The 26170-nt window shown below is 48.2% G+C and overlaps 1 protein-coding gene and 1 long non-coding RNA gene across 5 annotated transcripts; one reads left to right on the forward strand and one right to left on the reverse strand.

Annotated features, from left to right (window-relative positions):
• Nucleotides 1-3460: 3460 nt before the first annotated feature.
• Nucleotides 3461-11084, forward strand: LOC132812462 (uncharacterized). The gene is made up of 2 exons (XR_009643659.1): nucleotides 3461-3726; nucleotides 9531-11084. It is a non-coding gene; the product is annotated as an uncharacterized LOC132812462 (long non-coding RNA).
• On the reverse strand, nucleotides 10667-24340 carry LOC132812461 (zinc finger protein 239-like). Of its 4 annotated transcripts, XR_009643658.1 has the most exons (4): nucleotides 17115-18052; nucleotides 14011-14115; nucleotides 12255-13900; nucleotides 10667-11051 (listed from the first exon to the last, which is right to left on the reverse strand). XR_009643658.1 is itself a non-coding variant. In XM_060822942.1 (2 exons), exon 2 carries the CDS (start codon nucleotides 23229-23231, stop codon nucleotides 22464-22466), a length of 768 nt encoding a protein of 255 aa, XP_060678925.1. In that variant the 5' UTR covers nucleotides 23232-23481; nucleotides 24279-24337; the 3' UTR covers nucleotides 21298-22463. The 4 variants fall into 4 exon arrangements, 1 of the variants encoding a protein (XP_060678925.1); XR_009643656.1 differs by lacking the exons at nucleotides 10667-11051; nucleotides 17115-18052 and adding an exon at nucleotides 24279-24340 and having other exon boundaries at nucleotides 13838-13900; XR_009643657.1 differs by lacking the exons at nucleotides 10667-11051; nucleotides 17115-18052 and adding an exon at nucleotides 18320-18943 and having other exon boundaries at nucleotides 13838-13900.
• Nucleotides 24341-26170: the final 1830 nt, after the last annotated feature.

Below are 26170 nucleotides of genomic sequence, written 5' to 3' on the forward strand. Positions count from 1 at the left end.
GCGGTTCTGAAACTCAGTCCCTCTACCAATGAAACCTAACACACCATATCCTTCTTAACAGCACTATCCCCTGGGTTGCAATGTTCAGGGATTTATGCACATGGACTCCTGGATCCCTCTGCACATCCAACTACCAAGAATCTTTCCATTGCCCAACTAATCTGCCATCCTGATTATTCTTCTGAAGTGCATCACCTCACATTTAGCTGCATTGAACTCCATTGCCCACCTCTCAACCCAATTCTAGCAGTTTAACCAAACCCCCTGCAACCTTGTAACATTCTTCCAAACTGTCCAGTACGCCACTGACTTTAGTGTCCTCTGCAAATTTACTAATCCATCCACCTAAGCCTGTGTCCTCAGTCAGTATAAAAATGACAAACAGCAGTGGTCCCAAAACCATACTTGTGGAACACAGTAGTAACTGGACTCCAGACTGAATATTACCATCAACCACCACTCGCTGCCTTCTTCCAGTTTCTAATCGAAACTGCTAAATCACCCCTCAATTCCATGCCTCTGTACTTTCTCCATCAGCATCCCATGTGGAACCTTATCAAAGGCTTTACTGAAGTCCAAGTATTCCACGTCAACTGCCCTACCCTCATCCAATGCTTGTCACCTTCCTAAAAAAAACTCAATGAGGTTTGTGAGACACGACCTGCCTTTGAGACGAAATCATGTTGACAATCTGAAATCAAATCGTTGCTTGCCAGATGATTATAAATCTTATCTCTTATAATCCTTTCTAAAATCTTTCCTACAATAGAAGTAAGGTTCACTGATCTATAATTACCAGGGTCATCTTACCTGCTGCCCTTCCTGAATAAGGGCACAACATTTGCAATCCTCCAGTCCTCAGGTTCTAACCCCGTAGACAATGACGACTCAAATATCAAAGCCAAAGGCTCTGCTATCTCCTCCCCAGCTTCCCAGAGAATCCTCGGATAAATCCCATCAGGCCAGGGGACTTGTCTACTTTCCACTCCTTCTTGAATTGATAACACCTGTGTGTAACTAGCCTCGATCCTTTCGAGTCTAATATCTTGTACCTCGTTCTTTCTGAGTGTACACCGATGAGAATGTTCATTTAGCACCTCTCCGATCTCTACAGGGTCCACACTCCACTTCCCACTTCTGTCTTTGACTGGCCCTATTCCTACCCTAATCATCCTTTTATTCCTCACATACCTATAGAAAGCTTTCGGGTTCTCCTTTTATTCTATTTGCTGAAGACTGTTCGTGTCCTCTCTTTGCACTTATAACTCTCTCTTTAAGTACTTCCTCGGATCTGTAATTCTACATTGCCTCATCTGTACCATCTTGCCTCATCAACACACAAGCCTCATGGAACAGCATCATTAGACACAGAACTTATATCGAAAGATCAGTGTCATGCAACTGATAGAATATATTGAACAAACTTAGATAGTCTTCATCTCTTAGAATGGGTGTGGGCTTTGGTTCATTAATATGTAACAATGTTCTTGAGATGGCATAAGATTTTATAAAAAAAAAAATCTCCGCTCAGACAATGCATTAAAGTTGTGAGATTTGAGGACTGTCAGTATTCCAACCTTGAATCAGACCGGTTCTGTTCCAAAGTCGGAATTTGTAAAATATTAGATGCATTGACTGCCTGCAGATTGTGTGCTTTTTGAACAAAATTGAATGTATCTGCAAATATAATTCTGCCAATACAATTTCACCCCAAAGAGTAGTGTGTGTGTGTGTGTGTCTGCATGTGAGTTTGTGCATGAGAATGCGCAGAAGTGTGTGTGTGCATGCTTGGGAAAGTGAGAGTGATGGAGTATGAGGCTGCGAGTGAGAGAGAGCATTGAGGAGTGTGTGTGTGTGTGTCTGTCTGTGTGTGAGAGAGAGAAGCTGAATAAAAGCAAGGGGTTGTACAGTTAATGGACGAGCCTGAGTCGTGTTATAGAACACACAGACGGGCGTGTGTTCAGGTACATAATTCTTTGGAAGTTGTGTCACTGGTAGACAAGGTGGTTAAGGCGGCATTTCGCAACATTGCCTTCATTGTTCACACCACTGAGGAGAGGGGTTGGGACATCACGTTGAGGTTGTACAGGATGTTGGTGAGGCCACTTTCAGAGTACTGAGTACAGTTCTGTGGCCCTGTATGAGGAAGAATACTATGAGAGAGAGTTTAATAAAGATTTACCAGGATGTTATAAGGACTGGAGGGTTTGAGTTATAAGGAGAGGCTGGGACCTTATTCACTGGAGCACGGCAGGTTGGGGGGTGACCTCAGTGAGATTGATAAAATCATGAGGATGGAGGTAAGGTGAGTAGAAAATGGCTCTTGCTTAGCGTAGGGGAACTCAAAACTAGGAGGGCATTATTTTTTAAATGTAAGGAGAGAGATTTAAAAGGAAGCGAGGGGCAACATTTTGAAAAAAGGGTGATTTGCATGTGGAATGAACTTACTGAGGATGTGGTAGATGCAGGTATAGTGACAACATTGAAACAGCATTTGGATGGGTAGATGAATAGAAAGGTTTTAAAGGGATATGAGCCAAAATGCAGGCAAGTGGGGACTGGTTGAGTTTGGAATGCTGGTCGCATGGACGAATTGGGCCGAAGTGTCTGTTTCTGTGCTGTATACCCCTATTGAAACCAGCAGACTTCTGAAAGGGGCTGAACAAGATAGTTGCAGATAAAATGCCCCTTTGTGGGGAGGGTCTCGAAATCCGACAATGTGGAAGCAGGCCATTCAGCCCATCTATTTCACTCTGGCCCTCTGAACAGTATCCCATCCATACCCACCCCTTACTCCGTATTTCCCATGGCCAATCCACCCTAACCTGTACATCCCTGGTCACTATGGGTAACTTAGCACGGCCAATCCTCCCTAACCGACACTCTAATCTGTAAATAACCTTCTCAAGAATGTAATTTAAGTGCAGAGCTTTTCTAAGAAAAATGTCAGTCTGACTCAACATTGGGACACAGACAGAATTCACACCGATTGTCTCTACTTATAAATAGGGCAACGTCTCTTCGAAATGTGGATTCATTTAGATATAACTGCGTCACTTTACATATTAAGATATCCCTTTGAATGTGCCACATCCCTTTGAAATGTAATCTCGTCCATTTACATCTCTGTATTTGCGGAAATACCCGTTAAAATGTCTATGTCCCTTTAAAATGCAGATTTCCCCCTTTAGATATGAGGCCGTTCCGTTAGATGTCGGAATATCTGTTTAAATGGAGCCGTGAGCTTTCCCAATGTAGACAGGGCTCCTCGAAACGTGGCAGTGTCCCCCCTGCAGCTGCAGAGCGAGACAGGAGAGTTTGTTTTTGTGAATGAGCAGTTGTAGCGCGAGGTGGCTGTTGCTTGGTGACGGTGAGGCTCCCCCGCCCCGCCCATCCCCCCGTGCAGACGTCACGCGGGGTGAAGGCGGTTGGGAGGAGAAGTCGCTCGAGCGGGGAGCGGCGGCCGTTAGGAAAATGGCGCCGTGCGGCCCGGGGCAGACCCCCGTCACTGGTCACCGCCGCCTTCCTGGTGCAGCTGCTGTGTCACGGCCACACCGGCCGGCTGTACAGCAGGCAGGAGCCGGTGACCATTCTGGAGGCGGATGGGGTTAAGGGCCTGTTTGGGAACTGGTCGGCCGCCTGGGTGGTGGAGTTCTACTGGTCGTGGGGCGGCCCCTGTGTCAACTATGGGGCCACCTGGAAGGTACTGGGCCCGGGAGGTGAAAGGTGAGGCAGGTTGTGGGGGGGACGGAGGGGAAGGAATGTGGGCCTGTCCTGTCATAGTCACATTTTACACTCACTTTCCATCTGCTTTTACTGGCGCTTGTGCTGTTTACCCCTCACTGTTTTTTAATCCTTGTGCTGTTTACCCTTTGCTGTTACTTGTGCAATTGCTGAGGGTAGTGTGTAAATACTAGTGAAGGATACTATGCACCAGCATGTATATGTTCCTCAGTTATTGAAGGGGCAGGACCTGTTGAGAATGGTTAGTAAAGTATGTGGTGCACTAAGCCTTGTTAACATGGAGATAGTTTGGTATTTGGAAAAATATACTTTTTATTATTTAGAATCATAAAGATGTACAGCACATGAACTCACCCATTTGGTCCAACCTGTCCATGCCAACCAGATATCCTAAATTAATCTAGTCCCATTTGTCAGCACTTGGTTCATATACCCATCCAGATGCCTTTTAAATGCTGTAATTATACGGCCTCCACTACTTCCTCTCGCAGCTCATTCCATACGTGCACCATCCTCTGCATGGAAAAGTTGCCCCTTAGGTACCTTTAATATCTTTCTGCTCTCACCCTAAACCTATGCCCTGTAGTTGTGAACCTCACCCCTACTCTGGGGAAAAGACACTAAAAAAAAATGTTGAGCAGCCAGACAAAAGCGATAAAATGTTGAGCCACATGGGGAAAAAGAACTGTGGCTCTACCCTTTATTTCTCCTCTTGGCATTTGAACATTTAACATCTGTCAATAACACCAGCATCGCCACAGAGCACATTGTGTCTGCTCCTCGGTGTGAACAACAGCGCACCTGCTCGCTGGTGTCACCAGTACATTGTCCATGCTCCTCGCTGTCGGCAGAAAAGGAGACATCGCTTATCTCTGTTCCTAAAGGTCTTCCCTTTATTCTTAAAGCTGTGTCCTCTGGTCCTAGTCTCTCCTACCAATGGAAACATCTTCCCAATGTCATTGCACTGTGGGGATGAAGCCCTAGCCTGTCCAGTAATTTCTGGTGGGTGAGACGAGGCCTCAAGGTTAGAGGGAGTAGCTTTCAGACAGAGATGAGGAGGAACTGCTTTTCCCAGAGGGTCGTGAATCTATGGAATAGTCTAGATTAGAGTGGTGCTGGAAAAGCACAGCAGGTCAGGCAGCATCCGGAGAGCAGGAAAATCGATGTTTCGGGCAAAAGCCCTTCATCAAAATCTAGGGAATACTCTGGCTAAGGAAGCAATAGAGGCAGCTTCATTAAATATATTCAAGATACAGTTGGGTGGGATTTGGCCAGGTTGGGGAATTAAGGGGTTCCTTGTGACAGTGCAGGGAGGAGAAGATGAAACGATGGATAGATCAGCCATGATCTTAATGAATGACGGAGCAGGCTCACTTGTAGCAACTGGAGTGAATCCAACGAGGGAGCAGACTTTGGGACCTCAGGTATGTGTCTTGGTTACCTGGGTGAGGAGAGACAGAAGTTCAGGTTGGGACTTTTTTCCATAGCTTGCCAGAGTCTGAGGAGTGACCTTATACACTTTTATATCATCATGAGGGGCATGGATAGGGTAAATAAACATGGTATTTTCCTTTGGATGGGGCAGTCCAGAAGTAGAGGGTAATAAGCTTAGGATCGAGCGTGTGGTGCAGCAGCAAGTCAGGCAGCATCCGAGGAGCAGGAAAATTGACGTTTCAGGGAAACTCCCTTCAGGGAAGTGTGTGTGTGTGTGTGTGTGTGTGTGTTTGTGCGCTGTGAGTGTGTTTTTGCATGTGTGCCTGCTTGATAAAGTGTGATTGTGATGGAGTATGAGTCTGCGAGAGGGTGAGAGTTTTGAGGGGGTGTGTGTATGTGTATGTCTGAGAGAGAGCATGTGTGTATGAGAGGGGTACGGATATAAGTGAGGGGTTGCATTTGCTAAAATAAAGGAGGGCAAGAGTTGAACAGGTAATGGTAGGGCCCTGGGTCATGTTGTAGAACAGAGACCTGGAGGTGTTCAGGTTCATTGTTCTTGAAAGTTACATCACTGGTAGACGGGAGTGAAGAAGATGCTCAGCACACTTGCCTTCATGGTTCACATGCTGAGTTCAGGAGTTGGGACATCATGTTGGAGATGCACACAGAAAGTATGTTACTCAGAGGGTGATAGGTGCCTGGAACGCATTGCCAGCAGAGGTAGGGACGGTAGATTCATTCAAGGTGCATCCGAGCAGTAGGACAGTCGAAGTTTCGGGCACAAGCCCTTCATCAGGAATGATACATGGATGTTCAGAGGGGCATCAGTGTCCTTCTGTGCCAGTTGTCAGACAGGTGCAGCAGGCAATGAGCAAGGCAAGTGGTGTGTTAGCAAGAGGAATTGAGTTCAGAGATGGGAATGTCATCCTGCAGTTAGGGGGTCATTTGAATAAATTCAAGGTTGAGTTAATCTGATTTTTGAACAAGAAAGAAGTGGATGTTTATTGCGGAAGGCAAGAAAATGGTTTTAAGCCCAGTTTAGAACAGTTCCAGAGTCAGACAACACAGAAACAGATCCTTCAGTCCAATTAAACCGTGCTGACTGTGTTCACAAACTAAACTAGTCCCACCTGTGTGTATTTGGCCCATATCCCTCTGAACCTTTCCTATTCACGTACTTATCCAAATGTCTTTTAAACCTTGTTACTGTACCTACATCCACCACCGTGTCTGGACATTGATTCCACACACAAACTACTCTCAAAAAAAAGGCGCTACTCCAGTCTTTTGAAAATCTTTCTTCACTCACCTTCCTCATTTGCTCCCTAATCTTGAAACCCCCATCCTAGGGAAAGGACACCTGCGGTTCACCTCATCTACCCTCCATGATTTTATGAACCTCCTTTTAAGGTCACATCTCAACCTCATGTGTTCCAGTGAAAAAAGTCCCAGCCTATCCACCCAGCTGTAGGTATATTCATATCCAGTTATGAATTGTTCAATGCTGGTGCTGACTCGAAAGACCGAATGGCCTAGTCTTGCTCCCAACTCTCTCACTCTGTGTCCAGGACAGCAAGAGGCCCTAAGTCAGAGGAGCAGAAATTAGGCCATTCAGTCCATCAGGTCTAATCACCCCATTCAATCGTGGCTGCTAGGTTTCTCAACCCCATTCTCCTTTAACCCTTGATCCCCTTGATACTCAAGAACCTATCTGTCTCAGTTTTAAATATCCCCAGTGACCTGGCCTCCACAGCCTTCTATGGAAATAGATTCCACAGATTCACCGCTCTCTGGCTGAAGAAGTTTCTCCTTTCTAAAAGGACTTCCCTTTACTCAAAGCGCTGCCCTCTGGTCTGAGTCTGTCCTACCAATGGAAACATCTTCGCAACATCCACTCTGTCTGGGCTGTTCAGGATTACGTATGTTTCAATTAGACCCTCTCCCCCCCCCCCCCCCCCCCCCCGAGTGTGGGTCTTTTAATCAGCATGAACCAGACCATTCAGGATGAGGTACAGCAGGGATTGGGGTCAGCAAAATGAGAATGGAGGGAGAGTGTGTGGGATGGAGATTTTCAGCTTGGGAATGAGAGAGAAAAGAGGGTTTGCTATAAATTAGAATTGATCGGATGGGCCAAAGTGTGGTGGATGGAATTAAATTTTGAGAAATTAGAGTTGTTGCATTTTGGTCAAGCAATTCAGGCAGGACTGACAGAGTTAAGGGGAGTGTTGCAGAACAAAGAGACCTTGGAGTGCAGGTTCCATAGTTCCTTGAAAGTGGAGTCTCAGGTAGACAGGATAATGAATGAGGCATTTGGTAGGATGGCCTTTATTGGTCAGAGCATCGAGTAGATGAGTTGGGAGGTCATGTTGTGGCTGTCCAGGATGTTGGTTAAGCCAATTTTGGAATACTGCGTTCAGTTCTGGTCTCCCGACTGTAGGAAAGATGTTATGAAACTTTGAAAGGGGTCAGAAAAGATTTGAGCTATAGGGAGAGGCTGAATACTTAGATTACTTACAGTGTGGAAACAGGCCCTTCGGCCCAACAAGTCCACACCGACCCGCCGAAGCGCAAGCCACCCATACCCCTACATTTACCCCTTACCTAACACTATGGCCAATTTAGCATGGCCAATTCACCTGACCCGCACATCTTTGGACTGTGGGAGGAGGAGCACCCGGAGGAAACCCACGCAGACACGGGGAGAACGTGCAAACTCCCCACAGTCAGTCGCCTGAGGCAGGAATTGAACCCAGGTCCCTGGCGCTGTGAGGCTGCAGTGCTAACCACTGTGCCACCGTGCCGCCCCTGTAGGCCAGGGATATTTTACATGGAGCATCAGAGGCTGAGGGGTAAACTTATAGACCTTTGTAATGGGCATGGATAGCGGGGGGGAAACCTAAGGTCTTTTCCCCAGGGTAGGGGAGTCCAAGAAAACTAGAAGGCATATGTTTGAGGTGAGAGCATAATGATTTAACAGGGGTCTGAGGGGCAATCTTTTCACATAGAGGGTGGTGCATGTATGGCACGAACTGCCAGAGGAAGTGGTGGAGACTGGCACAATTACAACATTTAAAAGGCATATGGATGTCGGTCTGTTCTCAGCTCTGCTGGATTTCTGTTGAAGCTTTGACCCTCCCCCACCACCCAACTGTCTTTACACCTTCTGGGACAATAAAACATTCAGTCAATCAAGTCCCAATGCACAATCTCCCAGCCTGTGAACCATCCAGGCACAGTGCAGTCACAGCAGGGAATCAAACAAGAAAAATGAAACAACATTAGAAATAAATAGGTGCTCGCGTTTAATGTTTATTCATTAGGAAGTAAACCAGAAATAAGGCTCTATTTGTATTTGCAGAATGATATTTGCAGATACATTCTATTTTGCTCAAAAAATACACAATCAGTAAGCAGTCAATCCATGGAATTTACAAAATATTACACTTTGGAAATAGAACCAGTCTGATTCAAGACTGGGACACAGACAGACTCTGACCTCACACCTTTAATGCATTATGTGAACTGAGATGTCACATTTTGCTATAAAACCTCGAGTTATCTTGATAAGGTGCCTTGCAAGAAGGTCTGGGATTTACATGTGAATGATAGCTGCAATCCAGTCTAAAAGATAAAAGACTTGACAGTCCAGGTTTGTTCAATATATCATTTCGGTGGCAGAACGCGATAATGTTTTTCTATAAGTTATGTCTTAAGATCTTATTCTCCACAACCACCTGAAGGATCAGCGCTCTGAAAGCGAGTCATTCCAAATAAACCTGTTGAACACTCACCTGGTGGTGTGATTTTTAACTTTGTCCCGGTTAGGATGGATTGACCATGCCCAGAGATGTGCAGGTTAGGTGCATTAATCAGGGAGTAAAAGTTGAGCAATAGGGGGTAGGGGAATAGGTGTGGGTCTGTTACCCTTTAGAGGGTCGGTATGGATTTGTGGGGCTGAGTGGCCTGCTTTCACACTCTGGGGATTCTCTGAAGGGAAGGGATTGGCACAAACTCATTATTTTTTTTTGCTTCCCAAAATCAGACCTCCTCACCTCTCAGCAGTATCCCAATGTTGTGAAAGATATTAACTTTCAGGTGGAGTTATCCAAAATTCAGAGAGATGTCAGTCTTGACGTTTTTGCTTTTCTGCCCCTGGAAGATCCTGAATCAGCACCTTCAGGGGAATTAGTTAGATCAGAGTGAGAACAGAGGGGGAGAGAGAGTGGGATGGTGCTTTCAATTTTGTGAAATAACAAAAGAAAAGAACTTTCCGCAGAAAGTAGAATTGCTTGTTCAGAATTTCTACCCTGCACCGACAGTGATGACTTTTGTAATCTCTTTTTACATTTCAGGATCTGAAGATGGAAGTTTCAAAATCAACAGATGAAGGCCTAATGCCCAAAATGTTGACTCTCCTCCTTGGATGCTGCCTGACCTGCTGTGCTTTTCCAGCACCGCACTTTCTGACTCTGACTCTCCAGCGTCTGCAGTCCTTACTTTGACGTCCATGTCTGACAGTCATTCAATCCAATCCATCGGGACCGCAACAGTTTGCAACTATGATTCTGTGAGGAGCAAAGCTGTTTGGGTACGTTTTCAGCATCAGTGGGACTGGATGAGAGACCCTACCATTGCAGTGCACTGAGTGAGGAGCGTGCAACAGCTATACGGTTTGGAAAGAGGAATTCACGGTGGAGAGAAGCTCCACATGCGTTTGTGCGGCTGAAGCTTCGGCCATGGAGAAACCCGAGGAATCCCGCCCCGTGGAGAAACCATGGAAGTGTGGCAACTGTGGGAAAGGCTTGTTTCCCGTCTGCCCTGGAGACTCATTGGCGCAGTCACACTGGGGAGAGGCCGTTCCCCTGCCCTGACTGCAGGAAGGACTTCAGCGATTCCTCCAACCTCCAGACCCACCAGTGGATCCACATGGGGGAGAGGCCCTTAAGCTGCCCCGAGTGCGGGAAGGCCTTTACCCAGGCCGCCTCCTTGCTGACCTACCAGCGGGATCACGTGGCATTGCAGGAGGATTGAAAGAAAGACGGCCGAGTGCCTTTACCAACTGGACTATCAACCCAGTTCCAGTGGCTCCCGAGTTCGATTCCCACAACAGATGGCGGAATTGGAATTTGGTCAGAAATCTGGAGTTCAGAATCTAACGGTGAAACTATTGTCGGTGGGGTGGGGGTGGAAAAAAACCCCTTCTGATTCACTCAGTTCCTTTTTAGGGAAGACTTGAGCCATTATTAGAGCAGTCGTCCCAGCTGCATCCTTTACCCGCTCTGGCCTACACGTGATTCCAGACCCACAATAGTCTGGTTGACTCTATGCTGCTCATCCAACTTACTTGGATACAGGTTGAAATTGCTGAGTGAGGCAATACTTCCTCCAGATTAAGGCTACACCAAGGATCCAATTACAAAGGGACAACTCAGTGGTGACCAATAATGAAGAAAGTGAGGAGTTGCACTTTGACCTTGAGCTGTTTTAAAAAATTGCTACTTTTTCTGCACCTTTCTGCTGGGAGATTCTGAAGCTGTAACAAAGTTGGGTCACAATAAAGATTACCTGAACTTCACACTGAGCTCATACTCTCAATGAGAGCTTTAAACTGCAACAGGTTTTTGGTTTAAAACTGCTGATTTCTTACAGGAGAAAGTTAGAACTGCAGATGCTGGAGATCAGGGTCAAGATTAGAGTGGTGCTGGCAAAGTACTGCAGGTCAGGCAGCTTCCGAGGAGCAGGAAAATCGACATTTCGGGTTTGCTCCAGACTCCACCCTCCTTACTGTGTCAACCATCTGTGAGTAGGGTACTCTCTTCACAACTCCTTTTCCATTTATTTCATTCTGGGCTTCAATTTATGACTTGCAGCAACTGAAAGGAAAGAGAATAAATCCATGGAATGGACAGAATTGGGAAAAGTTTGTTTATAACAGAGTGTTTCATGTATTGAGTGAATGTAAAGAGGAAGTGGTGGATACATGTTCAGATGCAATGTTTAAAAGACATGTGGATAAGTACATGAATAGGGAAGGTGTGGAGGTATATGGGCCAAACACTGGCAAGTGGCACTAGTTTAGTTTGAGAACATAGTCAGCATGGAATAGTTGGACTGAAGGGTCTGTTTCTGTGCTGTCTGACCGTAACTGTTCTGTCGTGGTCTTAAAACCATTTTCTTGCCTTTCACTTTAAAAATGTCTACTCTTCCTGTATCCAAAACATAAACCACAAAAAAATACACCTCATCCACACAACATAAAAATCCACACTTTGTTGTTCAAAAATCAGATGAACTCAGCCTTGAATAAATTCAATGACTCCCTAACTGCAGGAAGACATCCCCACTTCTAATCTCAGTTCAGCCTGCTAATATACCACTTGCCTTGCTGCACCTGTCTGACAACTGGCATTGACTGATGTAGAAGGGTGCCTCTAATCAAAGCACTGATCACAGGGTGGTCTGGTTTCAGGACCTGATTTCTCTATCCTCTGTTGATCTCCCTGTTCCCACAGACTAAGATGTCGGTCTGTTCTCAGCTCTGCTGGATTTCTGCTAAAGCTTTGACCCCGCCTTTTATAACTTCTGGAACGATAAAATATTCAATCAAGACCCAAGCCACAATCTCCCAGCCTGTCAACTATCCTAATACAAGGTGTAGTCATAGCAGGGAATCAAACAAGAAAAATAAAACAAAAATCGTAAATAAATAGGTACACGTGCTTAATGTTTGTTCATGAGGAAGTAAACCAGAAATAGGGGTCTCCCAGGAATCTTCCAGTGCCCTACTTGAGGAATTCTGTCACCCTTACATCTATGAGGATCCAGCTATGAATTACAACAACATTTACACCAACAGAAATAAAGCAACGGTTATCAAATAGAGATAAACAGCACGGAAATAGACTGTTTCTCTATCTCATGCACACACGAGATAGATCATCCATGGGGGTGGGTTTGTATTTGCAGCATGATGTTTGCAAATACATTCTACTTTGCAAGGTTTGTAGCTCAGGTTGAGGATTAGGGTGTAGGTTTGCTCGCTGAGCTGTAGGTTTGATATCCAGACGTTTCATTACCTGGCTCGGGAACATCATCAGTGGCGACCTCCAAATGAAGTGAAGCTGTTGTCTCCTGCTTTCGATTTATATGTTTGTCCTGGATAGGGTTCCTGGGGTTTGTGGTGATGTCATTTCCTGTTCATTTTCTGAGGGGTTGATAGATGGTATCTAGATCTATGTGTTTGTTTATGGTGTTGTGATTGGAGTGCCAGGCCTCTAGGAATTCTCTGGCATGTCTTTGCTTAGCCTGTCCCAGGATAGATGTTGTCCCAGTCGAAGTGGTGTTTTCTTTCATCCATATGTTGCGCTACGAGGGATAGAAGGTCGTGTCTTTTTGTGGCTAGCTGGTGTTCGTGTATCCTGGTGGCTAACTTTCTTCCTGTTTGTCCTACGTAGTGTTTGTGGCAGTCCTTGCAAACCCCCGGAGTATGGGTCTGGGTGATATACGCGTCGGCAGGTCGGTGTGGACTTGGGCCGAAGGGCCTGTTTCCACACTAAGTAATCTAATCTAATCTAAAAAGATTTACAAGGATGTCGCCAAGACTGGAGGATTTGAGCTATAGGGAGAGACAGAACAGGCTGGGGCTATTTTCCCTGGAGCGTCAGAGGCTGAGGGGTGACCTTATAGAGGTTTATAAAATCATGAGGGGCATGGATAGGATAGATAGACAAAGTCTTTTCTATGGGATGGGAGAGTCCAGAACTACAGGGCATAGGTTTAGGGTGAGAGGGGAAAGATATGAAAGAGACCTAAGGGGCAACCTTCTCATTTAGAGGGTGGTACGTGTATGGAATGAGCTGCCAGAGGAAGTGGTGGAGGCTGATACAATTGCAACATTTAAAAGGCAAATGGGGGGAATATGGGCCCCGTGCTGGCAGGTGGGACTAGATTGGGTTGGGATATCTGGTTGGCATATACGAGTTGTCCAGGTTCAGGTGGATTGACAGTACTGAAATACCCATAGTGCCCAGGGATGTGCAGGTTAGGTGCATTAGTCAGGGGTAAATGTTGAGCAATAGGGGTAGGGGAATTGCATGGTGGGTTACCCTTTGGAGGATCGGTGTGTAGTCTTTGGGTCGAGTGGCCAGCTTCCACACTGTGGGGAGTCTCTGAAGGGGAAGGGATTTTTGTAAACTGTGCAAGGCAACGCAGGCGTAGTGCGGGGGCCTGCTGTTGGCCTTGCCCTGCCCCTTGCACCTTGCACCTCCCCCTGTTGTTGAGCTGTCTAAAACACAGCTACTCTTTCTCTGCCCTTTTGCTGGGGGCATCTGCAGCTGTAACAATGTTGGGCCACAATAAAGGTAACCAGAACGTACTGCTGGGCTCAGGCTCTCATTGAAAGCTCCAAGCGGTTTTTGTTTTAAAGCTGCTCATTTCTTGCAGCCTCCTGCACTAAGTTTCCAAAGTCGTGTATCAGATGGAGCAGTGAATGAGTAGCTGGTTTCGTTAGAAATTATAAACTTTTCAGGAGTGCAGGCACTGCATCATTTCATCGGCAGTTTACTGGCAGCACTGGGAGGTATGGGCTGTGTTCATTAGAAAGGAGGTGGAGGTGCTGCTGTTGGACTAGGTGGGACAAGGTTGAAAAATCACAAGTGGGTTATAGTCCAACAGATTTATTTGGAAGCACTAGCTTTCGGTGCGCTGCTCCTTCATCGGGTAGCTGTGGAGCAGGATCATAAGACGCAGAGTTAAGAGCAAGGTCACAGTGTCATGCAACTGATATGATATATTGACAAATGTAGATTGATGTTAAACATTCAGCACACTTACCTTAATTGTTCACACCATTGAATAAAGGAGTTGGGACATCATGTTGAAGGTGTACAGGATGTTGGTGAAGTCACTTGTAGAGTACTGAGAAGGCTTGTGGTGGCCCTGTAATACGAAGAATACTATTACAGAGAGTTCAGTAAAGATTTACCAGGATGTTGCCAGGACTGGAGGGTTTGAGTTATAAGGAGAAGCTGAGACTGTCTTCACTGGAGCACAGGAGGTTGAGGGGTGACCTCATTGAGATTGATATGATCATGAGGGTTCTAAGTAACATGAACATCAAATAGCGAGGAGCCTGCACGGTTATGTCAAGTGAGTGGGGGAGAAATTGTGGCATTTGGACACTTTAAATCCATCAAAAACAGCATCTCCATAGAGCATACTGTGCATGTCAGGTGAGGTGCCAGAAGACTGGAGGTTGGCTAACGTGGTGCCACTGTTTAAGAAGGGTGGTAAGGACAAGCCAGGGAACTATAGATCAGTGTGCCTGACATCAGTGGTGGGCACATTGTTGGAGGGAATCCTGAGGGACAGGATTCTACCTTCATCTAGGTGGATGGGCTGGGACTTTTTCACTGGAGCATTGGAAGTGGAGATGTGACCTTATCAACGTTTATAAAATCATGAGGGGAGAGATGAGGTGAACGAAGGGTGTCCTTCCCCTAGGGTTGGGGTTTCAAAATTAGGGAGCAAATTTTGACGGTGACAGGAGAACGATTTTAAAAAGACTTGAAGGGCACAATTTTTTTTTTACACAGAGTAGTTCATGTGAGGACTGAATGTCTAGAGGAAGTGGTGGATGCAGGTACAGTAACGTCATGAATAGGAAAGGTGTGGAGGGATATGGGCCAAAACACTGCCAGGTGGGACTGGTTTAGTTTGAGAACATAGTCAGCATTGACTAGTTGTACTGAAGGGTCTGTTTCTGTGCTGTCTGACTCTGGAACTGTCTTAAAACTGGATACTGGTCTTACAACCATTTTTTTGCCTTCCCCCACAAGCATCCACATAAAAATCATGCGAACTCAGCCTTGAATATATTCAATGACCCCCTAACTGCTGGAAGACATTCCCACTTCTGAACTTAATTCCTCTTGCTAACACACCACTTGCCTTGCTCATTGCCTGCTGCACCTGTCTGACAACTGGCACAGAAGGACGCTGATGCCCCTCTGAACATCCACGCATCATTCCTGATGAAGAGCTTGTGCCTAAAACTACGACTGTCCTACTGCTCGACTCACTGTGCTTTGCCAGTTATGGTCTTCTCTACGTCAGGAAGACCAAGCGTAAACTTGGGGAATGGTTTGCCGAGCATCACAGCCAGGTCCACAGAGGCTGAGCGGACTTGCCAGTCTCCACCCATTTTAATGCCCCTTCCCACTCCCCTTCTGACAAATTGGAGGAACAAAACCTCATCTTGTCTGAGCAGTCCACAGCCCGGAGGACTCGACACTGAGTTCTCCAATTTCAAATAATCTCCCATCCCATCCCCCAACTCACTTCCCAGCCCTTTCCACTCTTCCTTGCCAACTAGATTCCTTCCTCCCATTCACCAACCAGGTTATGGGGATAATGCAGGAACAGGATACTGATTGAGGATGATCAGCCACGATCATAATGAATGGTGGTGCTGGCTCAAAGGGCAGAAGAGCTGACTCCTGTACCTATTGTCTATTGTACCTTCTACCTGTCTCCACCTATCCTCACTTCATCACCCTGCCCCCAGCACACCCTTGTTCCACAGCTCTCCCTATACCCACCCCCAATCCTGAACAAGGGTTCCACCAGATACCTCAACTCTTCCACCTACTGATACTGCCTGGCTTGCTGCATTCTTCCAGTCTCCTGCCTGTCTATTTTGTCAATTGAGACAAAGGCTTGGACTAATTTTTCCAGAATCTGTCCCCTCACTGGATTCACTCCCATTCCTTTCAGTTGCTCCAAGTCAACAATTGAACCCCAGAATGAAACGTAAATGGAAAAGGCGGTGAGAAAAGAGAATGCTGTACACACAGATGTTGGACAGCGGAAGGAAGCTGCAGTCTGAGTGAAGCTCAATCTTCATTGAGAGAGGGGAGGGGCAGGAACTTCAGAACCTCATGGCCCAACTTCCGCGTTCACCAATAGGGGAGCTCCGAATGGCAGGAGGACAAGTCTCCTTCTGGTCCTCCAGTGAGCCTTTTTGTCCATCAAAAGTAGGTTTCGCCCCTTTTCTGCTGACAGCGAGGAACACGCCCAATGTTTTGGTGACACTGGCAAACATGTGCCCTGCTTGTTGACACCGAGGAGTGTACACAATATGCTCTGTAGCAATGCTGGTGTTATTAACAGATTTTCAGTTTCCAAATGTCTATTGGAGATCAAAAAGGGCAGAGCGATGTTTTTTCCCCCATGTGGCTCGATATTTGATTGCTTTTGCATTTGTTTGGCTGCTCAATGTTTTTAAGTCTTTTCCTCCGTGTTGGGGTGACCTTCACAACTAGAGGACATAGGTTTAGGGTGAGGCCACAAAGATATAAAAGATACTTGAAGGGCAATGTTTCCCTGCAGAGGGTGGTGTGTGTATGGAATGAGCTGCCAGAGGAAGTGGTGGAGGCCGGTATAATTACAGCCTTTAAAAAGTATCTGGATGGGTATATGAATAGGAATGGTGTAGAGGGATATAGTGCTGGCAATGGGGACTAGATTAATGTAGGATATCTGGTTGGCGTGGACAGGTTGGACTGAGGGGATCTGTTTCCGTGCTGAAAATCTCTACGACTCTAAATAATAAAAAGTCAACTTTTCCAATGAACATCTCCATGTTAACAAGGCTTAGTGCACAACCTGCTTTACTAACCGTTCTCAACAGGTCCTGCCCCTTCAATAACTGAGGAACATATACATGCTGGTGCATAGTATCCTTCACTAGTATTTACACACTACCCTCAGCAATTGCACAAGTAACAGCAAAGGGTAAACAGCACAAGGATTAAAAACAGTGAGGGGTAAACAGCACCAGCGCCAGTAAAAGCAGATGGAAAGTGAGTGTAAAATGTGACTATGACAGGACAGGCCCCACATTCCTTCCCCTCCGTCCCCCCCACAACCTGCCTCACCTTTCACCTCCCGGGCCCAGTACCTTCCAGGTGGCCCCATAGTTGACACAGGGGCCGCCCCACGACCAGTAGAACTCCACCACCCAGGCGCCCGACCAGTTCCCAAACAGGCCCTTAACCCCATCCGCCTCCAGAATGGTCACCGGCTCCTGCCTGCTGTACAGCCGGCCGGTGTGGCCGTGACACAGCAGCTGCACCAGGAAGGCGGCGGTGACCAATGACGGGGGTCTGCCCCGGGCCGCACGGCGCCATTTTCCTAACGGCCGCCGCTTCCCCGCTCGAGCGACTTCTCCTCCCAACCGCCTTCGCCCCCGCGTGACGTCTGCACGGGGGGATGGGCGGGGCCGGAGGAGCCTCACCGTCACCAAGCAACAGCCACCTCGCGCTACAACTGCTCATTCACAAAAACAAACTCTCCTGTCTCGCTCTGCAGCTGCAGGGGGGACACTGCCACGTTTCGAGGAGCCCTGTCTACATTGGGAAAGCTCACGGCTCCATTTAAACAGATATTCCGACATCTAATACAACTATGTTAACTTTCAACTGCGTTCAGGGAACATGTATTTTGCTCTGAGTAAGTCTATTGAGTTTAACTGCAGCATGGCTGTAGTTTTAAACTTGTTTGCTTTCCTGAACAGCTAGGTTTAAATGTTTTATTCGTTAGAAGAACCAAAATTAGTGATAGTTCACATATCCACCCTGAAATGGGGTGGGTAACTGGATTGAGTGGGTAGGCGCCATACTAAGTTTAACTTTGGGGACAGCCTTTGAGCTGCATTTGAACAAACTGCTTACATGTTGCACTTATCGACTGCTAAATATCGGCTCTTGTTATCTTAACACTTAGCCTTCTGATTGGACATTGCAAAGGTTCACCTCCCGCCCACACCCCGCCAGCACCCTTCCCAAGGGTCAGACCCTCCCTCTCTCCAGGCACACAGTCTGAATAATTGACGAAGCAAAATTCACTGTCAAATCCCATCAACATGGAAGATCCCAGCCCACCCTACCTCCCACTCTGTACCCAACCCATCCAAAAACCACAAAACATCATCTCATCTTTAAAAAACAAAAGAAAAACTGGACCGCATCAAAACGTTCAACAACGGTCAACGCTCTGACTGTTACACACTTTACGGAGCTACATTTCAACTTGAGTTCGTTTGCACTCCCTCGTGAGAGTTCACATTAAAAACTCATTGTACCAAATCAACAGCATGCCACAGCTCTCTGGAATTCAGCGGAATTCTTCCTGGTATCCCTCATGTTTTCCGGTTTTTTTGAGAAAGGAGACCCTCCCGTTAGCTTCGCCTTCAGATCTCCTTGGCTACGCCCAAAGTTTCGGCTGATCAGTTCAAGCACAGGGTCGCAGCCTTTTCTTGCTAAGCTCAGCTGGCTTAAACGTTAGCAACGCCTCTGGTTCCCGTTGGGATTTACGCTCCCGAGCGCAGACCTGGCCCGAAGCCTGTAGTCCCACAGGTCCTGCTGACTGCAAACTGCCCTTCTGTCAGCAAAAATACAAACACGACGGGGACAGTGTTCATTTCGCTATTCTCAATGTCAACTCTGACCCCACGAAAGGTTCTCTTTTCAGGGGCGGGCATGTCAATTGCCTACTTGGGGTTTGGTGAAATGTCTCAACAAGTGTTTCCGTTTGTCTATATTTACAAGAATTCTAACCCCAACTAGACATTTACATGTAAAATCTAAGAATTATACAACGTGACACATGAAAGCATGATGAGGAGCATCTCCTGTGTCCTCTCTCAGCTCAGAGAAGACTTAGACTTACAGTGTGGAAACAGGCCCTTCGGCCCAACAAGTCCACACCGACCCGCCGAAGCGAAACCCACCCATACCCCTACATTACCCCTTACCTAACACTACGGGCAATTTAGCATGGCCAATTCACCTGACCCGCACATCTTTGGACTGTGGGAGGAAACCGGAGCACCCGGAGGAAACCCACGCAGACACGGGGAGAACGTGCAAACTCCACACAGTCAGTCGCCTGAGTCGGGAATTGAACCCGGGTCTTCAGGCGCTGTGAGGCAGCAGTGCTAACCACTGTGCCACCGTACTTAAACCCCGCTCCCCCCGTAACATTCCTCCAGGTGACAAAAGGATCTTAACGCAGGCGGATTATAAGGGGTTGCTCAGTGGGCACAGCGCCAAGGGACCCGGGTTCAATTCCAGCCTCAGGGGCGACTGTCCCTATGGAGTTTGCACGTTTCCAGCATGCGTCTGCAAGGGTTTTCTCCGGGTGCACCGGCTTCCTCCCACAATCCAAAGATGCGTAGGTGAGGGTGGATTGGCTATGCTAAATTACCCATAGTGCTCAGAGATGTGTAGGTTAGGGTGGATTGGTCAGGCTAAATTACCCATAGTACCTAGGGATGTGTACGTGAGGGTGGATTGGCTATGCTAAATTACCCATAGTACTGTAAGGCCGGAATCTGTCCTTGCATGTTCGTTTTAGGAGGAGAGACAACAGACGCTCAATTGTTTGGCACAAGCAGGCTTTAGTGCAGAATCGTAGCTGATACAGTGAATCACCATGCATTCACTGGAGAAGGCGCGTTCTGCCTTCCCCTCCCAAATCTGCTCCTGATATACTCTTTGCTAAGCAGAGCTTCGCGGAGCTACTAAGCATTGCCTTATTAGGACATTTCGCGTTTGCGAGGTGTTTCCTGTTGGGCTCATTTGGGCGTTGGCAGCTGAGCTGGCCACGTAAGCAACAGTTTCGATTCCCCAAACAGCAGCTATAGCTCCACCCTCCCTTGACCTATTTTATCCTAACAGTACCCAGGGATGTGTAGGATTGGGTAATTTAGCATGGCCAATCGACCCTAACCTACACATCCCTGGGTACTATGCGTAATTTAGCATGGCCAATCCACCCTTAGTGTAGGATTGGCCAGGCTAAATTGTCCTATAGTATCCAGGGATGTGCAGGTTTGGGTGGATTGGTCAGGCTAAATTACCCATAGTGTCCAGGGTTGTGTAGGTGAGGGTGGATTGGCCATGCTAAATTGTCCTATACTATCCAGGGATGTGCAGGTTGGGTGGAGTGGCCGTGCTAAATTACATAGTGTTTGGGGATGTGCAGGTTAGGGGCATTGGCCATGCTAAATTACCCATAGTGCCTAGGGCTGTGCAGGTTAGGGTGCATTGGCTGTGCTAAATTACCCATAGTGCCCAGGGATGTGTAGGCTAGGTGGGTTAGCCAATGGGAATTGCAGGGTTATGGGCAGAGGTCTGGGTGAGGGAGGGTTGGTGTGAATTGGATGGGCTGAAGGGCCTGCTCCTACACTGCAGGGGTTCTAAGCGTGAGATGAGGTGCTTGACGGAAACGATGGGGAAGAGGCAGTGAAAACACAACGAGACCGTTTGAAAGTGGGAGCATGACAGGAGGGGTGGGTAAATGGGATGTGGTGAGGGAGGGGGCTTAGGAGAGAAAGAGACACAGAAAGAGAGGGTCACACACAGATACAACTGGTGAAAGTGGGGAAGATTGTGATAGGTTCAGATAAGGTGGAGGAAGAAAAGCTGTTCCCTATTCACTGATAGTGACAAGGTCAGGGGCGGCCTGAAGTTCAGGGGTTTGAGCAGGAGAGAGAGGGGGAAAACAGAGGAAAAACAGGTTTACCCAGCAAGCAGCAATATGCTGGAATCCGCTGTCACCTCAGAGAGACAGACAGACGCAGAGGCAGAGAGGTAATCAGATGAATGGCCTCCCTGTGCTGTGAGATCCAAAAGGAGCACGTGAGCAGCTGCCCCAGTGTCTGGCGGTCTGAGGCATCTCCCCCTCGCCCCATTACCGGTACCGCTCTCCCGTCCCATTGGCACCCTCCCGGTGAACGGCCCACTCTCCAACTGCACTCAAGCTGCCCCTTCCCCCGGGGGCTGGAAGAGGACGGAACAGCCCGTTCCGGAGCGGGGCTCGGGAACGCTGCCCATGTCCGCGAGGTCCTTTCCGAGAAAGGAAACAAAAAGGACAACAGACAGGGGACCACCCGCATCAACGGGAATGACAACATTTCACCCTCAGACAAGGCTTTGTCAAGAGACGTACAGCACGGAAACAGACCCTTCGGTCTAACCCGTCCATACCGACCAAATATCCCAACCCAAACAAGTCCCACCTGCCCATATCCCTCCAAACCCTTCCTATTCATATACCCATCCAAATGCCTCTTAAATGTTGCAATTGTACCAGCCTCCACCACTTCCTCTGGCAGCTCATTCCATACACACACCACCTTCTGTATGAAAACGTTGCCCTGTAGGTCTCTTTTATATCTTCCCCTCTCACCCTAAACCTATGCCCTCTAGTTCTGGATTCCCCAACCCCAGGGAAAAGACTTTGCCTATTTATCCTATCCATGCCCCTCATAATTTTGTAAACCTCGATAAGGTCATCCCTCAGCCTCCGACGCTCCAGGGGAAACAGCCCCAGCCTGTTCAGCCTCTCCCTGTAGCTCAGATCCTCCAACCCTGGCAACATCCTTGTAAATCTTTTCTGAACCCTTCCAAGTTTCGCAACAGCGGGGAGACCCAGAAATGGAAAAGACTGAAGGGAGAAGTCAGCGGTAAATCTTTTGAAGAGGTTACAAAGGAGAGACCTCTGTCTGCAGCGGGAATGACCCCCACAGTAGCAGGTCGAGGTGGACGGCGTTTAAGGAGAAGCTGGATACAGACGTCAGGGAGAAAGGAACTGAAGGGAATGCTGCTGTAAGGGAAATCAAATGTGAGCGAGTGAAGGGGAGGTGCGTAGAGGCTCACATGGGTCAGAAATACTGAGAGAGACCAGTTGAGCTGAAGGACCTGACTGGAGACTCAATGGGACAGAGAGTGAAATCTTGGATCCACCTGCAAGAGAAGGAGAAACACGTGATTTACCTCCCAGGATTAAGCAAGTCCCGCAGATTCTGCAGATCACTTTATTGGTCACAGCACTGAGTATAGGGGTTGGGGTCTGGACAGGACGTTGGTTAGGCCACTTTTGGAATACACAGGAACCTCGATTATCCAAAGGACACATGCAGGGTGTATTTCAGTCGCTTGACGATTAGATCCCTTCCAGTGTGGAAACAGGCCCAACCAGTCCACACTGACCCTCTGAAGAGTAACCCACCCAGACCCATTTCCCTCTGACTAATGTAACTAACACTACGGGCAATTTAGCATGGCCAATTCACCCTGACCTGCACATCTTTGGACTGTGGGACGGAACCGGAGCACGAGGAGGAAACCCACGCAGACGCGGGGAGAATGTGCAAACTCCACACAGTCTGTCGCCTGAGGCAGGAATGAAACCCGGGTCCCTGGTACTGTGAGGTAGCAGCGCTAACCACTGAGCCACCGTGCTGGTTCATCTAATTCTGGATAATTGAAGTTCCTCTGTATTATGTGCACTTCTGGTCTATCGGAAGGATGTTCCCCCGTGTGGACCCGCTGGTGGATCTGGAGGCCGGATGAGTGGGGGAAGCCCTTGCCACAGATGGAGCAGGTGAAGGCACCCTCGCCGGTGTGCACCTGCTGGTGCCGCAGCAGGCTGGACGAGTGAGAGAAGCCCTTGCCGCAGACGGAGCAGATGAAGGACCGCTCCGCGGTGTGGACCTGCTGGTGCCGCAGCAGGCTGGACGAGTGAGAGAAGCTCTTGCCACAGACGGAGCAGCTGAACGGCCTCTCCCCGGTGTGGACCCGCTGGTGGGTCAGCAGGTGCGACGAGCGGGTGAAGCCCTTGCCGCAGACGGTGCAGGTGAAGGGCCGCTCCCCGGTGTGGACCTGCTGGTGCTTGAGCAGGCTGGACGAGTGAGGGAAGCCCTTGCTGCACACCAAGCAGGTGAAGGGCCGCTCCCCGGTATGGACCCGCTGGTGCTTGAGCAGGCTGGACGATTCGCTGAAGTCCTTCCCGCACTCAGAGCAAGCGAACGGCCGCTCCCCGGTGTGGACCCGCTGGTGGGACAGCAGGTGGGGCGACTGGGTGAAGCCCTTGCCGCAGACGGAGCAGGTGAAGGGCCGCTCCCCGGTGTGGACACGGTGGTGGATCTCCAGCATGGAGGGATAGCGGAATCCTTTCCCGCAATCCCCACACTTCCACGGTTTCTCCATGGCGCGCGGAATGCCTCCTGAGACTTCCTTTCCCCACAGTGGGCAAACTGGCTCAGGCACGTGCCCCTGTGGTTCAGGTAAAGATGATACTTTAAGAGCCTACTGAAGCAGACAAAAACGTTCAAAGAATTTTCCCCTTCTGGACTGAAAGAGGGACGTCTCTCCTGTCCCACGAATCAAGGGGCTCTGTCAGACCTTCACATGGTACTCATTTGGGGAGCTCTACCTGCAAAGCTGCTCTTCTCATATCCTGTGAAAAGGGGATTACAAAAGTCATTGCTGCCTGCACATGACAGGAATTCAGAACAGATCATTCTAGTTTCTGTAGAACTTCCCTAAAACAACCAAGTTACAATATGCAGATGCCAGTGTTGGGCTGGGGTGTACAAAGGTAAAAAAAATCACACATCACCAGGTTGTAGTCCATTAGATTTGTTTAGAAGTTCAAGCTTTCAGAGCTCTGCACCTTCATCAGGTAGCTAGTAAAACCTCCAGGCGAAAAAGACAGCAGATGCTGGAGATCAGTGTGGTGCTGGAAAAGCACCGCAGGTCAGGCAGCATCCGAGGAGCAGGGAAAAAATAAAAAAATCGACATTTCGGGCAAAAGCCCTTCATCAGGAATGAGGAAAGAATGAGGACACTTTCCTCATTCCTGAAGACGGGCTCATGCCCGAAACCTCGATTCTCCTGTTCCTTGGATGCTGCCTGACCTGCTGAGCTTTTCCAGCAACACATTTCCAGCTCTGATCTCCAGCATCTGCAGACCTCATTTTCTCCTATAACCTAGAGTTGTGATTTTTAACTTTAAAAAGTGTTGCAAATCTCCACCCCACACACACACAGACACACACACTTTTCTTCAATTCTCACTCTGCTGTTTCTGATATTACCCATCCCCCAGTATTGTCCAGAAAGGGACTTATTACCTAAAAAAGCTGTAAAACTCCATCCCACACACTCTTTAACTCTTGCTGTACCTAATATTCCACCTCCCTCCCCATGCTCCAGCAGGGTCTGACTGATGCTCATTGACTGAGCCACACTCACCTCTTCCTGGACACAGGGACCCTCCAGACCAACACAACATCAGCTCCCCATAACCCCCCAGCAACGGCGCATGTGCAGGAGCATCCGGTCACGTGAATCGAGGGACCGCCGTCGTCACAAAGACCGCGCGTTCATTGGACGAAGTGCCCGTCCGTGCGGCGGCGCTGGTCTTTGTGACGCCCACGTGACCTCTCTCCTCCACCAACCCCCACGCGCCCCTCCCTTCACCTCGACACGGGGAGGCATGACCAATGGGGAGCTTTGGAGGACCGGAAGGAAGGCTGGTCCTCCTACCAATCAGAGCATCCCCTCATTGTCTGAATGCGGAAGTTGTAGCATGAGCTCCTGCTGCTCTCTCTCTCTCTGAATGAAGATTGAGTGTTACCCCAGACTGCACCAACCTCTGTGAGTACAGCACCCTCTCTTCTCACCCCTCCTATTCCATTTCTTTTCTCATTTTGGGATTAAACTGTTGGTTTGTAGGAAGTGAAGTGAAAGGAGGTGAACTCAGGAAAGGTGCATATGCTGGATGCATTGGTCTAGATCGCTGTCTCTGTCCCTCTGTGTCTGTTTGTCTTTGCTCCTCTGTGTCTGTGTGTCTCTCTCTCTCTGTCTCTGTCTCTCTCGTGTCCTTCATCAGGAATTGCGGAGGGGGAGGGGTGGAAAGGGTGCGGAGAGATAAATAGGAAGGTGGGAGTGGGGCTGGGGGTAAGGTAGATATGCAGGTTGGGGGTGGTGGTGATGGCAACAGGGTGGAGCAGATTGGTGGGAAGGAAGATGGACAGGTGGGACAGTTCAAGAGGGTGGTGCTGAGTTGGAGGGTTGGAGCTGGGGTGGGAGGGGGAGGGAATGTGAGGAAACTGGTGATATCGATGTTGATGCCATGTGGTTTCAGGGTCCTAGGCCACCTGATACCTGGAGGAAGAATGCCTCTGCATTGGGACCCTCCAACCATACAGGATCAATATTGATTTCACCAGTTTCCTCATTCCTCCCGGCCCCTGCCCAATCCCAGATACAACCCTCGAACTTGGGACTGCTCTTTTGAACTGTCCCACCTGTCCATCTGCCTTCCCATCTATCTGCTCCACCCTCCTCTCTGACCTGTCACCTTCTTCCCCCGCTTTCATCTACCCATAGCATTCTCAGCTCCCTTCCCCCAGTCCCACCTCCCTCCCATTTATCTCTCAGTCCCTTTGGGCCCACCCCACATTCCTAATCAAGGGGTTATGCCAAAAACATCAAACCTCCTGCTCCTCAGATGCTGGCTGACCTGCTGTACTCTTGCAGCACCAGACATTTTGGTGCTTATTTGTCTGGATGTTCTGATGTGACCCATTCGCAGATGTGAAGTCACATTCGAGAAAAACTCCTCCATGGAATGTGGGCTTTCTTTTTGGCAAGGCCAACAATGTTTTTGTCACTAACTGCCCTTCAGACAAGAGGATTGCCAGACTTTAGGGGGCATTTTAAAAGTCAAGCACGTGAGCCATCATATGCAGGCAGCACCAAGTTAACGCTGACGGATTTCCTTCCCTGAAGAGCGTTATTGAATCAAATGGGTTTTCAGAAAAGTTTCATTCTCTCAATGACTGAGACTAGTTTTCAATTCAGATTTTTAAAAAAATTTAAATTTAATTTCCCCAATGTTTGTTTTTACTGGTATTTGAACCCATGAGCCCAGATTATTTGCCTGGTGCCTCTGGATTGCTGGTCCAGTGTTGTTGTAACATCACTGACTCGCCTGGACAGCATTGAGAGTCATACAGATGTATAGCACACAAAGAGACCCTATGTGCAACTGGTGCATGCCGAGCACATAGCCAAAATTGATCTAGTCCGATGTGCCAGCACGTCCCTCCAAACCCTTCCCATTCATATTCCCATCCAGA

The sequence above is a fragment of the Hemiscyllium ocellatum genome, unplaced genomic scaffold, assembly GCF_020745735.1.
Source record: "Hemiscyllium ocellatum isolate sHemOce1 unplaced genomic scaffold, sHemOce1.pat.X.cur. scaffold_2712_pat_ctg1, whole genome shotgun sequence".
In the NCBI taxonomy this organism is placed as follows: Eukaryota; Metazoa; Chordata; class Chondrichthyes; order Orectolobiformes; family Hemiscylliidae; genus Hemiscyllium; species Hemiscyllium ocellatum.

Coding starts and splice junctions, on each gene's coding strand:
- LOC132812461 (XM_060822942.1), bottom strand. CDS start 23,231: ATGGAGAAACCGTGGAAGTGTGGGGATTGCGGGAAAGGATTCCGCTAT.